The sequence below is a fragment of the Balaenoptera physalus genome, assembly GCF_965194825.1.
Source record: "Balaenoptera physalus genome assembly, chromosome: 4".
NCBI lineage: Eukaryota > Metazoa > Chordata > Mammalia > Artiodactyla > Balaenopteridae > Balaenoptera > Balaenoptera physalus.
Genome location: NC_138891.1, coordinates 142,503,382 through 142,518,107, shown reverse-complemented (window position 1 = coordinate 142,518,107; position 14,726 = coordinate 142,503,382). Strand labels below are relative to the sequence as shown.

General features: G+C 43.1%; 1 protein-coding gene across 2 annotated transcripts in view; it reads right to left on the bottom strand.

Annotated features, from left to right (window-relative positions):
- FAM3B (FAM3 metabolism regulating signaling molecule B) overlaps positions 1 to 14,726 on the bottom strand; it is a 55,461-nt gene that overhangs the window by 34,606 nt on the left and 6,129 nt on the right. The window contains exon 1 of one of the 2 annotated variants that reach the window (XM_082458842.1): positions 724 to 1,102. The exons of the other annotated variant lie outside the window; for it this stretch is intronic. Within the exon in view, the coding sequence (XP_082314968.1) occupies positions 724 to 742 (19 nt within the window). The 5' untranslated portion in view covers positions 743 to 1,102. Of the gene's footprint in view, positions 1 to 723; positions 1,103 to 14,726 lie in introns of those variants that run through there. 2 annotated transcript variants of the gene reach the window in all.

The following is a 14,726-nucleotide window of genomic DNA, read 5'->3' as shown; positions in this document are numbered from 1 at the left end:
TTCTTTCCTCCTTCCTGTTTTTTTCCCCCAAATCTTCTTAGGCTCAAGTAGTTTGATAGAATGGTGTGGGGGGGAAGCCTTATAAAAAGATGCTACCGGAACGATTATAATAAGGGACAATGGGACAGTCCATGCTAATGAGTGCCCACTTCTCACCCACCCACAGGCTGGTGACTTACAAGGGGTTGTTCCCCTGTCTCCGCACTTTTCATCATTTCCTTGGCTGGTCAGGTGGACCTGCGGCGAATGACCTCTGACGGCAGCCCGAGGAGCCCCAGCTGGAGTCCACAAGTGCCTCTAACCGGCGCCCGGCAGCCCCCATCCTGGCCCAGGAGGTCGGAGATGGGGGCGGGGGGCGGGGCGCGCCCCTGCCGGCACCTGCGCTCGGCGGGGGGGAGCCTTCTCCCCCTGGGACTCACTGGGTGCTGTTCTAGCTGCGCTCAGCCAACACCTATTTTCCAGGCAAAACGCCAGTCACTGATCTGCCCGCACCCCGGCCCTGCACGCAGCTGGGGCAGTGGCGCCCGGCAGGAGGGCGGCGGGAAACCCCAGCCGATTTGCCCCTGCTGGATTCGCGTGGCGCCTTCCTGACCCCAGGGCTAAGAGAGGACCCTCCCTCCCGCCCCGTGCCGCCTCCACCTCTGGCTCAGCGTGCCAGGTGCCAGGTAGGGCGAGGGGGCGAGTCTCCCATGCCGGGTCCCCCTTCCCTCCTCCCGCACTCACCGGCAGCCGCGGGGCGCATCTTCCAGCTGCGGCTCCGGACCCTCCGGACCCTCCGGACCCTGGGCCGCAGCTCAGGGCGACCGAGGCAGCCTCGCAAGGACTGGGCGGACCCCTGGGCGACACGCCCCGGGGGCAGGCCGGCGGCGGGGAGGGCGGGCAGGTGCCGGGGGGCAGGTGCGCTGCAGGCGCCCTCGAGCTCCGGCTCTGCGGTCCAGGCTGCCTGGGGACCAGCGAGAACGGGCGGGTTTTGCTCTGAAGGGAGGACGCCGTCGTCCCTTTACGGTTGGCGGCCCCAGACCCCAATCGAATGTCTCACAAAGTCAAGTGACCGCCAAGATAGGCATATTAGGCATATTCTGAGTCTCTGAGACGTCAAAGCCAAGTCCCAGGGAAATCCAGGTTCGAAGTCCAGGTCCCCGTTCCACGGCTGTTTCACTTCCTGCCCGCTGCTGTTTGCACAGCCCAGCGGGCTTCCTCCTGTGCTCCTGGCTGATCAGGGAACATAGGGCAGCACGAGGTCCCAGGCCCCGTGGTCAGGGTGGCGGGCCTGCAGGTCCTCGGGTTTACAGGAGGCCGGGCTCTGGTGGGAGTTAGGCTTCCCCGAAGATGGCCCACGTCCAAACAGCTGCTTCTCCGCGCCACATGTGGGCTTGCATTGCAGACATCCGTCAGCTTTTACAGAGCTTTTGAAGCCACTGTAATCACAGAGGCCTCAGGCTCCCAAGGGTAAGTTAAGGCTCCAAGGGCAGTTGGTCACTTTTGTGGAAAAAGAGTTCCAGAGAGGCAGGGTCGCCTCCCTCGGTGTCCACTGGCTCCTGCAGTTCTGCTCCCCCGAGAAAGCCCAGAGGCTTCCACAGTGACGCAAAGTACCCTGGGGTGTCACGGGGGGCTTGGCTGGGACCCGCCCTCTACCGCCGTCCTGGCCTCCTGAGAAGCTCCCGTCCGGTGCCATCCAGGGGGCCTGGGGACACATGACCTGTGGACGGTGTGGCCTTATTTTTCTAGGCCACCCTCTGCCTGCTGTCTTCTAAATCAGAAGGAACAGAAGAGAGGGGTCTCAATTAGGAATCCTTCCCCGGGACTTCAGAACAGTACCCGGCCCGAGCGTGGCTTGCTTCAGTGTGGATGCCTTTCTGAGCTGCTCTACAGCAATACTCAGGAGTCATTCTCCAACTATTCCTAGCAATTACATTAAACACATGAATCAGCTCTTTAAAGGGAGTGTTGGTTTCATCTGCTAAGTATCTCACCTTTGTCTTGAGCTCACTTCATTTCAGAGATGGAGCTTTTGTCTCTGGGTTTGCTTTCAGTTTTTTTTTTTTTAAATGTGGTCAAAAAGTGTGTAACATAAACTTTATCACCTTTTACCAAATTAAAAAATATACACTTTTAAGTGTACAGTTCAGTAGTGTTAAGGATATTCACATTATTGCACAACAGAACTCCAGAACTTTTTCATCTTGCAAAACTGAAACTCTGCTCCTATTAATCACCAACTCCCCATCTCCTTCCCCGCAGCACCTGGTAACCACCATTCTCTCTTCTCTTTCCAGACTTTGACTACTTCAGATGCCTCATATAAGTGGAATCATGCACTGTTTGTCTTGTTACGACTGGCTTATTTCCCTTAGTGTAATGTTCTCAAGGTTCATCCATGTTGTAGCATGTGACAGGATTTCAACCCTTTTTAAGGCTGAATAATATTCCATTACATGTATAGATAGACCACATCTAGTTTCTCCATTCATCCCTTGATGAACACTTGGGTCGTTTCCACCACTTAACTAGTGTGAATAATGCCGCTGTGAACATGGGTGTGTAAATATCTTTTCAGTTCTTTTGGGTATATACCAGAAGTGGGATTGCCGGATCATATGGTAATTCTATTTTAATTTTTCTGAGGAACCATCATACCGTTGTCCATAGTGGCTGCACCATTTTACACTCCTAATAACAGTGCACAAGTGTTCCAATTTCTCCACATCCTCACCAACACATTATTTTCTGTTCTTTTTTTTTTTTTAATTTTGCTTATTTTTATTTATTTTTATTTTTATTTTATGGCTGTGTTGGGTCTTCATTTCTGTGCGAGGGCTTTCTCTAGTTGCGGCAAGTGGGGGCCACTCTTCATCGCGGTGTGCGGGCCTCTCACTATCGCGGCCTCTCTTGTTGCGGAGCACAGGCTCCAGACGCGCATGCTCAGTAATTGTGGCTCACGGGCCCAGCTGCTCCGCGGCATGTGGGATCTTCCCAGACCAGGGCTCGAACCCGTGTCCCCTGCATTGGCAGGCAGATTCTCAACCACTGCGCCACCAGGGAAGCCCTCTATTTTCTGTTCTTTAAAACTTTTATAGTAGTCATCCTGAAGGATGTGGGTGACATCTCAGTGTATAAAATGATAGGTATCAGGGGCAAACATTACTTGTAATACACATGAAAAACGTACATGAAATGCATGTAAGTGAAAAAGCAGGAACATCCAGTGGACATTGATACATATAAAAAGACTGGAAACACATAAACATGAACAAGCTGTTGCATTTCCCTGAGCACACTATAAAGCCACGTTACTTTTAAAATTTTGAAAATGAACGTGCACTGAAAAATAATATACCCTCTGCTTCACTCCCCCTCCCAGCCTCGTGTTTCCCTGGGCCACTGGCTCAGCTTCAAAGCTCTCCTCTAACAGCCCCTCGTCCCGCAGCAAGCCTGTTTCATAGGAGGCCCCTCCACAGGTACGTGCCCCCCACCCCCAGGTCCAGAGTTCCCTCCTCAGAGACCGCCACTGTCCCTAAAGCCCTCAGAGCTATTCTCTGCTTACGCAAGCCCATATATATTTCCCTCATCCTTTTTACACACAAGATATCATGTTGTACATGGTATTTCACAACTTACCTTTTACGTTATTTATAATATCTCGGAGAGCATAGTACATAAGCACACACAGACTTGGCCTGCTCTACTTGACTCCTGTATTCTAGTCTACCACTGGATTCTTTTATTGTTTTATTGTTCTATTCTTTTATTATTCTATTCTTTTATTGTTTGATGAACCATCTTTTACTGTTGGATTGTGGATCTTTTAACCACATATTTTATTGTTGCATGAACCTATTCTTTAAATAGGCTGCAGAAGGACATTTTTGGTTATTTTCAGTCTTTTCTGCTATTAATAATGCCGCAACGAACACCTTTGTGCATCCATCTTGGCGTAAATATTGGGGTGGATTTAAAACAAATTCCTAGAAGTGAATTACTGAATTAAAAGGTATGTGAATTCTGAATTTTATCAGATATTTCCCACAGCTCAACAGAGAAGTTATACCCGTTTACACGCCCACCATCAGCATATGAGAATGCCTATTTGTTCATACCCTTCCCAACACACCGTATTATCCAACTTTTTGATCTATACTAATCTATTATTGAAAAAAAAAATCTTAGTATTGTTCTAATTGGTTCTCTCATTAAAGTGATGGCCTTGGCATGCTTTCATGAGTTTAAAAGCCATTTGTGATTTGTGTCTATTTCTTTTTTAAATTTTTTATTGTTTTTTTATTGGAGTATAGTTGCTCTACAATATTGTGCTAGTTTGTACGTACAGCAATACATATATCCCCTATTTTTTGTATTTCCTTCTCATGTAGGTCACCACAGATCATTGAGTAGAGTTCCCTATGTTGTGCATATTTCTTTTTCCAGGAACTATCTAGTCACATACGTTGCCCATTTTTCTATTAAGTTGTTAGCCTTTTTTTTCTGATTATAGTAGCCTCGAGAAATAATTTGTGGACTAGATAATACATATGCATAGTTCAATTTTTAAACATATATTAAAAGGTAGGTAGTGATAAACCACCTCCCTACTCCTGCATCCTCTCTATCCAATAGAGAACCAAGGTTATTCATTTCTTGGGTGTCCTTCCAGAAGTTCTCTGTACATATTCAACAAATAAGAGTATCTTCCCCCCACACTTTAACAAACTGTAACGTCCTCTCGCTCTGACCCACATCTTGCTTCTCAAGATACCTTGGAGAGTGAGCTGCCTGTGTACACGGAGCTCTTCTTCATTCTTTCCACACCTGCAGAGCATCCTACAGCAAGGATGGACCACAATTTACCAGCTGTTTCTTTTCCACCTTTTTTTAGGACTACTACTCTGTAATGAAAACCTCTCACATAGAATGTTTCCCTTATGTGAAACAAGTAAATAAATAAATTCCTAGAAGAACTGCTGGGCTTGTCTACTGGTAATCCTGAGATTTTGCCAAAACAGACCCGGATGGATGTTGCATTCACTGACATACCCCACTCCCCTGCACCCCAGCTGTGTTTGTGCATGTTTCATTTCAAAGCCTTTTCAGGGACTTCCCTGGTGGCGCAGTGGTTAAGAATCTGCCTGCCCATGCAGGGGACACGGGTTCGAGCCCTGGTCCTGGAAGATCCCACATGCCGCTGAGCAACTAGGCCCGTGAGCCACAACTACTGAGCCTGCGCTCTAGAGCCTGAAAGCCACAACTACTGAAGCCCGCGTGCCACAACTACTGAGCCCACGTGCCACAACTACTGAAGCCCACGCGCCTAGAGCCCGTGCTCTGCAACAAGAGAACCCACCGCAACAAGAAGCCCACGCACTGCAGTGAAGAGTAGCCCCCGCTCAATGCAATTAGAGAAGGCCCGCGCGCAGCAACAAAGACCCAACACAGCCAAAAATAAATAAATAAATAAATTTATATTAAAAAAAAAAAAAAGAGTCCGCCTGCCAATGCAGGGCACACGGGTTCGAGCCCTGGTCCCGAAGATCCCACATGCCACGGAGCAACTGATCCCATGCACCACAACTACTGAGCCTGCGCTCTAGAGCCGGCGAGCCATAACTACTGAGCCTGCGCTCTAGAGCCGGCGAGCCACAACTACTGAGCCCACGTGCCACAACTACTGAAGCCTGCACACCTAGAGCCTGTGCTCTGCGACAAAGAGAAGCCACCGCAACGAGAAGCCCGCGCACTGCAACAAAGAGTATCCCCCGCTCGCCACAACTAGAGAAAGCCCGCGCACAGCAACGAAGACCCAAAGCAGCCAATAAATAAATATATTTTTTAAATTAAAAAAAAAAGGCTTTTCAAGGATAATTTTTTACTGCTTGATTTTCACCTTACTTGCTTACTTTGGGAAAACACTGCCGTTTAAGAAGAGGCTTTCCAAAATGCACATTTTGGGGCCCCCATCCCAGACTTATTAAAATACAGCCGTTTGTGGTTTAACAAGCCCTCAGGTGACACTGATCTATAGCATGGATGGCATATAGATCCATGCTTCCCACTGCACTCTACCTCCTCCCTATCCCGGACAGATATCATTAATGAAACTGAGCATTTCTTTTTTTTCACAAGATTCTTTTTTTTAATATTAATTAATTGATTGATTTTTATTTATTTGGTTGTGCCGAGTCTTATCTGTGGCAGGCGGCTCCTTAGTTGTGGCTCCAGGGCTCCTTAGTTGCGACTCGCAGTCTCCTTAGTTGTGGCAGGCAAACTTAGTTGCGGCATGCATGTGGGACCTAGTTCCCTGACCAGGTATCGAACCTGGACCTCCTGCATTGGGAGAGTGGAGTCTTATCCACTGCACCACCAGGGAAGTCCCAAACTGAGCATCTTTCCCACTGAGTCTGGATGAAATCATAGCACCCTTTTCAATACAGTGTCCACAGTCACTACAAATCAATCCAAGTTGGCACGGCTGGTCAGGGGATGGTACTCTGAGGTCTCAATTAAGCATTCTTTCTTTTTTTTTCTTTTTCTCTTCTTTTATTGTTTTTTATTTAACCATGCCATGTGACATGTGGGATCTTAGTTCCCTTACCAGGGATCAAAACTGTGCCCCTTGTGTTGGAAGTGTGGAGTGTTTAAAAAAAAAAAAAGAAAAAAAAAGAAGAGGCTTTCCTTAAAACACTTCGATGCGAAGCAACCAAAATAGCAAGGAGCTGAGAAGGGAAGGGACACCCTCGCATATATAAATATAGTGTAAAGTGCCCCTGCTTTCTACACAAAGGGACATCTACTGTACATATGGATATATAATTCTAAATTGTGTATTATAGCTTTTACAATCCTATACTTATTAGTTCCTTATTGTAGGTAATAAAAAATCTTCTTCCCTGTTTGTTTTTGAGTATGAAATTTTTCCCCCTAGGCAGTTAAAAAATTTTTGATTTTTCTTTTTACAGTTTGTTGAGCTTTGTTTTGCTTAGAAAGGCCTTTTTCTCCCTCCCTTTCCCCATATTTTCTTATTTTTTAATTAAAATATTTGATCCCTCTAGACTAAATTTGGATGGAAATCCAAACTTATTTTCCTCCAGCTGGCCAGCCAGTTGTTCACTGTTTGTTGAATGAAAATCTCCCTCCATTGATCTGAAATGCCCCTTCCTCATATTAAGTCCCATGTGTAATCGTGTCCATGTCTGACTTTATATTCTGTTCTTTCTGCCTTATTTCCTTCTGCTTAGGTATTTCCTAGCGATTCTTGCATGTTTACTTTCCACATGAACTTTTTTTTTAATATTTAAAAAAATTTTTTAGTTCATATTGGAGTATATTAGTAATTAGTATACTAATTAGCAATGTTGTGTTAGTTTCAGGTGTACAGCAAAGTGATTCAGTTATCCATATACATGTATCTATTCTTTTTCAATTTTTTTTCCCCAGTTAGGTTATTACAGAGTAGTGCGCAGAGTTCCCTGTACTATACAGTAGGTCCTTGTTGGTTATCTATTTTAAATATAGCAGTGTGTACATGTCAATCCCAAACTCCCAATCTATCCCTCCTCCACCCCACCTTCCCCCCTGGTAACCATAAGTCTGTTCTCTAAGTCTGTTGAGTCTGTTTCTGTTTTGTAAATAAGTTCATGTTTACTTTCCACATGCACTTTGAACTCAGCTGACTGTTTGTGACAGTTACCACCCTCCAGCCATGGAGCCCCCCACCACGGGACATGCTCTGTTCCGGACGTTTCACTGAGAAATCTTTTTCAACCGCACAATAGGCTAAAGGGAAGACATCTGAACCATTTTGCCAATGGCAAAGCGAAACATCAAATGTCACAAAGTTCATCAGTTAGTGAGCGAGGATTCTCCAGGATTCCAAGTGACTCCACACTTACTCCCTCTGTGAGTTTATCTGCTCGCTTAAATCACAGCAACAGAACAACTCCAGGGCCTCTAATAATAGTACTTTAATAGTCATGGTCCCTAAGTTCCATCTACTTGTGTCTGTGAATAACCTTGCTTCCTAAGTTTAATTCTCCATCTCAAAAAGCTGTAGCACATAAAATGCTAAGACTTAAAAATATTTTTTTACATAATTAGATTTAACGTCTTTACAATGAAGCCAATTCTGTTTTTTCTTATTTATCATACAGCTGGAGATTAAATGCATTGAAATGTCCAGAAATTTTTGGAAACGAACTTCCCCTCTTCTCCTTCCGCAGCTGTGAGACCTTATCACCGGGTCTCCCTAACGTCACTCACCCTTTGTCTTTATTTGCTCCGTGTGTAGCTTTTTCTGACTTTCCCTCCAGTTCACTAATTATGTGTTCAGCTCTATGGAATCTGCTGCTAAACCTGTCCCTTGAGTTTGTTGCTGTTGTTACTGTGTATTTTTTTATTTCTAGAAATTCTATTGGGTTCTTTTTCAAAGCTGTTAATGACTTTTTATAAAATTCTGTTTCCTGAAGGCATCTCAAAGACTGCTTTTAGTTCATTACTCATAATCAGCCTACCTAGTAAACAGCCTACCTCTGATGATCCTGATTTGTCTGAAATGCTTGGAAGCTGTTTTCCTGGGTGTGCACTGGAGAGTGCATTTTAAAAACTATATAGAGGACTGTCTTGAGGCTAGTGAAAATAATTTTCTCCAGAAAAGATTTGTGTTTGCTTTTGCTAGGGGTCTGAGTCATTACCACACTGGGACCATCTTTTAAAATTGTATATATTCAAGGCTTGAAAATCCCTGGACAACCCAGTCAATTCCAAATAGGATATAACTCAACACAAGCTGTTCACTTGAGGTTAATGTCTACGTCAATGGAGTTGGGCTCCCGATTACTTAGTGTGGAGAGTCTACTGTCAGACTCCTTAGCTCTAACTCGGGGGGTTAACAAGTGCCCTTGGGTAAAATGTGGCTTCCTGGTACGCTTCCACAGGGCTGGGGGGGCGCGTCCCTGGGGGCACAGTGAGATGGTGAGTTCAGACTGGTGGAGAGCCCCAGGATGCTGGGGTGTTAGAAGGACGGTACAGTGAAAGAGGAAAACAAGCAGGAGATGTAAAAGATACGGAGAAGAGGACATCAAAAGGCCCTCAGACTACCCTTGAGACCGGTGATTGAGGCTATCAATGTCTCCTTCCTGACGGTCACATCTGCACACAAAGGGGGCTCCTCCGAGAGGGCTTCCCTGGACCCACCCGTCACTCCCCATGGCCCTTCTTCACTGCTCTTTTCCCCATCCAAACTCTTTTCCTTGTTTGGGGGGCTGTTTACTGTCTGTCTCCTTCAGCAGGATATAAGCTCCACCAAGGCAGGGCCTCACTGTGAACATCTCTGGGACCCCAGCGCCTGGAACAGAGCCTGACACAGAGGGGCTTCTTCACAGGTCTCTGGTGAACACATGGATAACGTGCAAACCACTGATTCCACGGTAAGAGACGGCAAGTCAGGAGGAGGCAGCACCCTGCGAGGGGAGTGGGGTTATGAAGCTGATCTGAGATGAGGGGCCAGAAGGCTGCTCAAGGGGCAGAGCCCAGGAAACAGGAGGATCTACAGGACCCTAGGAAGGGGGAAGATCAGAAACAGGGAAGGAATCATCCAATTAAAGGTAATAAAGACCAACCTCACCAATCTTGGTTTCCTTCTTCCAACAAGGGTTACAAATGAAAGGCATTCGGAGCAGAGGATGGTCTCAACCACACCTTGAAGTCTTGGGACCTACACATACTAGATGTCTTTTTTTTTTTAATTAACACAAAAATTTTAGAGCCATTTTAGGTTCACAGCAAAATTGAGGGGAAGATACAGACTTTCCTATATATCTCCTGTCCTGCACTATCAACATCCCCACCAGAGCGTATATTTGTTAGAACTGATGAACCTACACATCATTACAATGAACCGACACATCATAAACACCAAAGTCTAGTTTACATTAGACCTCACTCTCGGTTTTGCACACGTTTGCACAAATGTATAATGGCATATATTCATCATTATGGACTCATACAGAGTAATTTCCCTGCCTTAAAACCCCTCTGCCCTGCCTAGTCATCCTTCCATCCACTCCCTGGCAACCACTGATTTTTTATTGTCTCCATAGTTTTGTCTTTTCCAGAATGTCATGTAGTTGGAACCATACAGTGTATAGTCTTCTCAGATTGGCTTTTGTCACTTAGTACTATACATTTAAGGTCCCTCCGTATTTTTTATGACTTAATAGCTCACTTCCTTTTAGCACTGAAATATTCCATTGTCTAAACATACTAGTTTCTTTATCCACTCACGTACTAAAGGAAATCTTGGTTACTTCCAAGTTTGGGGAATTATTAATAAAGCTGCTATAAACATCTGGGTGCAGGTTTTCGTATGAACATAAATTTTCAAGTCCTTTGGGTAAGTACAAAGGAGTACAAATGCTAGACTGTACGGTTAGCATATGTTTAGTTTTGTAAGAACCTGCCAAACTATTTTCCAAAGTGGCTGGACCATTTTGCATTCCCACCAGCAATGCATGAGAGTTCCTGTTACTCCACATCCTTGTCAGCATTTGGTGTTGTCAGTGTTCAAGATTTTGGCCATTCAAATAAGTGTGTTTTGGTATCTTATTTTTGTTTTAATTTGCATTTCCCTGATGACATATGATGTGGAGCATCTTTTCCTATGCTTATTTGTCATCTGTATATCTTCTTTGGTGAGGTGTCTGGTAAGGTCTTTGGCCCACTTTAACAGGTTGTCTGTATTCTTGTTGTTGAGTTTTGAGTTCTTTGTATATTTTGGATAACAGTCCTTCACCAGATTGCTAAAGGTCTGCAGTTTGTCTTACAATTCTCTAGACATTGTCTTTTTCAGGGTAGTAGTATCCAATTTTAATAAGTCCAGCTTATCAATGATTTCTTTCATGGAAGGTACCTTTGGCATTGCATCTAAAAAGGCATCACCATACCCAAGGCCATGTAGGTTTTCTCCCATGCCAACTTCTAGGAGTTTTATAGTTTTGAGTTAATTTTTGTAAAGGGTATAAGATTTGTGTCTGGATTCATTTTTTGCACGTGAATGTCCAGTTGTTTCAACACCATTTGTTAAAGAGACTATCTTTGTTCCACTGTATTGCCTTTGCTCCTTTGTCAAAGATCAGTTAACTATACTTACGCAGGTCTATTTCTGAGCTCTCTATTCTGTTCCCTTGATCAATTTGCCTTTTCTTTCACCAATATCACACTGCCTTGATTATTGTAGCTTTACAGTAAGTATTGGAGTCGGGTAGTGACAGTCTTCTGACTTTGTTCTTTTCCTTCAGTATTGTGTTGGCTACTCTGGGTCTTTTGCCTCTACAAATAAACTTTACAATCAGTTTGCCAACATGCACAAAATAAGGGCTTTGATTGGGTTGGCATTGAATCTATAGATCAAGTTGGGAAGAACTGACATCTTCAAAATATTGAGTCTGTCTGCAAACATAGAATATCTCTCCATTTATTCAGTTTTTCTTTGATTTTGTTCATCAGAGTTCTGTAGTTTTCCTCATATAGATTTTGTACACCTTTTGTTAGATTTATACCTAAGTATTTCATTTTGGGGGGCGCTAATTAAAAGGTATTGTGTTCTTAATTTCAAATTCCACTTGTTAATTGCTGATATATAAAAAAAGATGGATTTTTATGTCAAACTGATAAACTTTGTATCCTGCAACCTTGCTATAATCACTTAGCTCCAAAAGTTTTTTTGTTGATTCTTCTGGATTTTCTACATAGATGATCATGTCATCTGTGAACAAAGACAGTTTTAGTTCTTCCTCCCCAATGTGTATACCTTTCCTTTCTTTTGCTTATTAGTCTTATTGAATAGATAGACTGTCCAGTACTGGAGTAGTGAGAGGGGACATCCTTGCCTTGTACCTGATCTCCGTGGGAAAGCCTCGAGTTTCTCACCATTAAATACGATGTTAGCTGTAGGTTTTTTTGTAGATATTCTTTATCAAGTTGAGGCAGCTCCTCTCTATTTCTAGTTTCCTGAGAGTTTTAATCATGAACTCTGTGTTGTGGGTGTGGTGGATTTTGTCAAATGCTTTTTCTGCATCTATTAATACAATCATGTGATTTGTCTTTTTCAGCCTGTTCATGTGATGGATTACATTAATTGATTTTTGAATATTGATTCACTCCTGCATAGCTAAGATAAAGCCTGCTTGGTTGTGGTGTAAAATTCTTTTTATACATTGTTGGATTTTATTTGCTAATATTTTGTTGAGAAATTTTGCATTTATGTTCATGAGAGATATTGGTCTATAGTTTTCTTTTCTAGTAATGTCTTTATCTGGTTTTGATAATAGGGTAATGTTAGCCTCCCAGAATGAGTTGGAAGTATTCCCTCTGTATTCTGAAAGCGATTGTAGAGAATTATTATAATTTCTTCCTTAAATGTTTGTCAGAATTCACCAGTGAACCCATTTGGGCCTGGTACTTTCTGTTTTGGAAGGTTATTAATTATTGATTCAATTTCTTTAATGAATATAGGCTGATTCAAATTGGCTATTTCTTCTGGTGTGAGTTTTGGTAAATTGTGTCTTTTAAGGAATTCGTCCATTTCATCTAGAGTATGAAATTTGTGGGCATAGAAGTTGTTCACAGTATTCCTTTATTATCCTTTTAATGTCCATACGATCTGTACTGATGGTTTCAATTTAATTTCTGATATTGGTAATTTATGTTCTCTCTTGTTTTATCTTAGTCTGATTAGAGGCTTATCAAGAGGCTTATCTTATTGATCTTTTCAAAGAACTAGTTTTTGGTTTAATTGATTTCCTATTTTCTATTTTACTGCTCTCTTATTATTTCTTTTCTTGTACTTACTTTGGATTTGATTTGCTTTTCATTTTCTAGTTTCCTAAGGTAGAAACTTAGATTATTAACTTTAGATCTTTCTTCTTTTCTAATACATGCATTCAATGTTATAAATGTTGTCTAAGTACTGCTTTAGCTGCATTCCACAAATTTTGATAAGTTGTGTCTTCATTTTCATTTGGTTCAAAATATTTTAAAATTTCTCTTGAGAATTCTCCTTTGACCCATGTGTTATTTAGAAGTGTGTTGTTTAATCTCCACGTATTTTTGGATTTTCCAGATATCTTTCTGTTATTTTTAGTTTAATTCCATCGTAGTCTGACAACAGATGTTGTACAATTTCTATTACTTTATCTTTGTTAAAGTGTCTTGTATGGTCCAGAATGTGTTCTATCTTGGTGACCATTCCATGTGAGCTTGAGAAGAATGTGTATTCTGCTGTTGTTTCCAATAAAGTTAAACATACACTTAGCATACAACGCAGCAACTCTATCCCAAGGCTATCCCCTAGAAAACAAACTGCATGCATTTGTGTTCACAGTATCCACAGAAGATTATAGTCAAAACCCAGATACAACCCAAAAGTCCATCAACAGGAAAACAGATAAACAAATTGTGGTATACTTAGGGTGAAATAGTCACTGATTTAAAAAAAAAAAAAGAATGCACTGCTGATAAGTGCAACAACATGGATAACTCTCAAAAACAATATGCATACCTACTGAATGATTGATTACATTTAGATGAAGTTCAAGAGTGGATAAAACTAATCTGTGGTGAACAAAGATAGAATAGTGGTTTCCTCTGAGCACAGGGGTGGAAAGATATTCAATAGGAAAGGGCACGGGGAAAACTTATTGGTGCGATGGATAAGTTCTTTGTTTGGGTGGAAGTTATAGAGCCATGTGTGTATATTACGCATATAAAGCATACTTCAATGAAGTAGGTTTATTGTAGGGGAGAGATGACAGAGCTGGATGGTGCCATAGAAGCACATTTACAGCTCAGTCTGGCCAACGCAGCACATGCAAGCCACCCTGGTCCAGTGCCATTTCAGACCCGGAGTGGCCCCCTCTGAAGCCTGCCCTTGGCTCTGACTGGCTGCCCACACTGCAAGCTGTGTTCACCTTTCTTCAGGGAGATTGGAGGGAACAGTTTGTGGTCCTGTCTCAACCTGGACACACTCCCCCACTACACTGTATCCTGCTCTTCCTTCAAGGCCTCCACCAAGCCTCTCTTCCTCTCTGCTGCCTCTCTTCCCCACATGCTTCTCGTCATCCCAGACTCTCCAGCTATGCTCCGCTCACAGGAGGCTGGTCTAGGAGCCATGGCATGGGTGTGACTTGCGGTCATGAGTAGCTGCATGGATTGGTCATCATTACTCACGCATATGTACACAAACAGAGAATGAGACCCAGAGTGTTTGGTTTTTCTTACTGCTTTTAAGTGCTCACTGACTTTTTTTTTTTTTTTTTTTTGCCTTTCCTTAATTTCACATACTGAATTAAACATACTTTTCTTTTTAAGTGTTAGGATCATTGGATTTAATTTTTTATTTCTTTTGTGTCCTCTCACAGGGCTTTGTGGTCAATGACCATTCAATTTATACTACAGACCAGCAGTTCTCAACGTATGGTCAGGGGACCCCTGGAGGGTCCATGAGACCCTTCAGGGAATTTGCAAGGTCAAAACTTACACACTATAACATTAATTGCCTTTTCCATTCTCATCCTCCCAGGAGCGTATGGTGGAGCTTTCCACCGTATACTGAGAAGGTCTGCATGACTCAGTGAACCAGCATTTTCCAAATGATGGATGCAGAATGATACAAAATCATGCAAGGGCAAAAGACCCATTCCAAGTGCCAAACAGACCAGTACATTTTCATGTAACAGAGT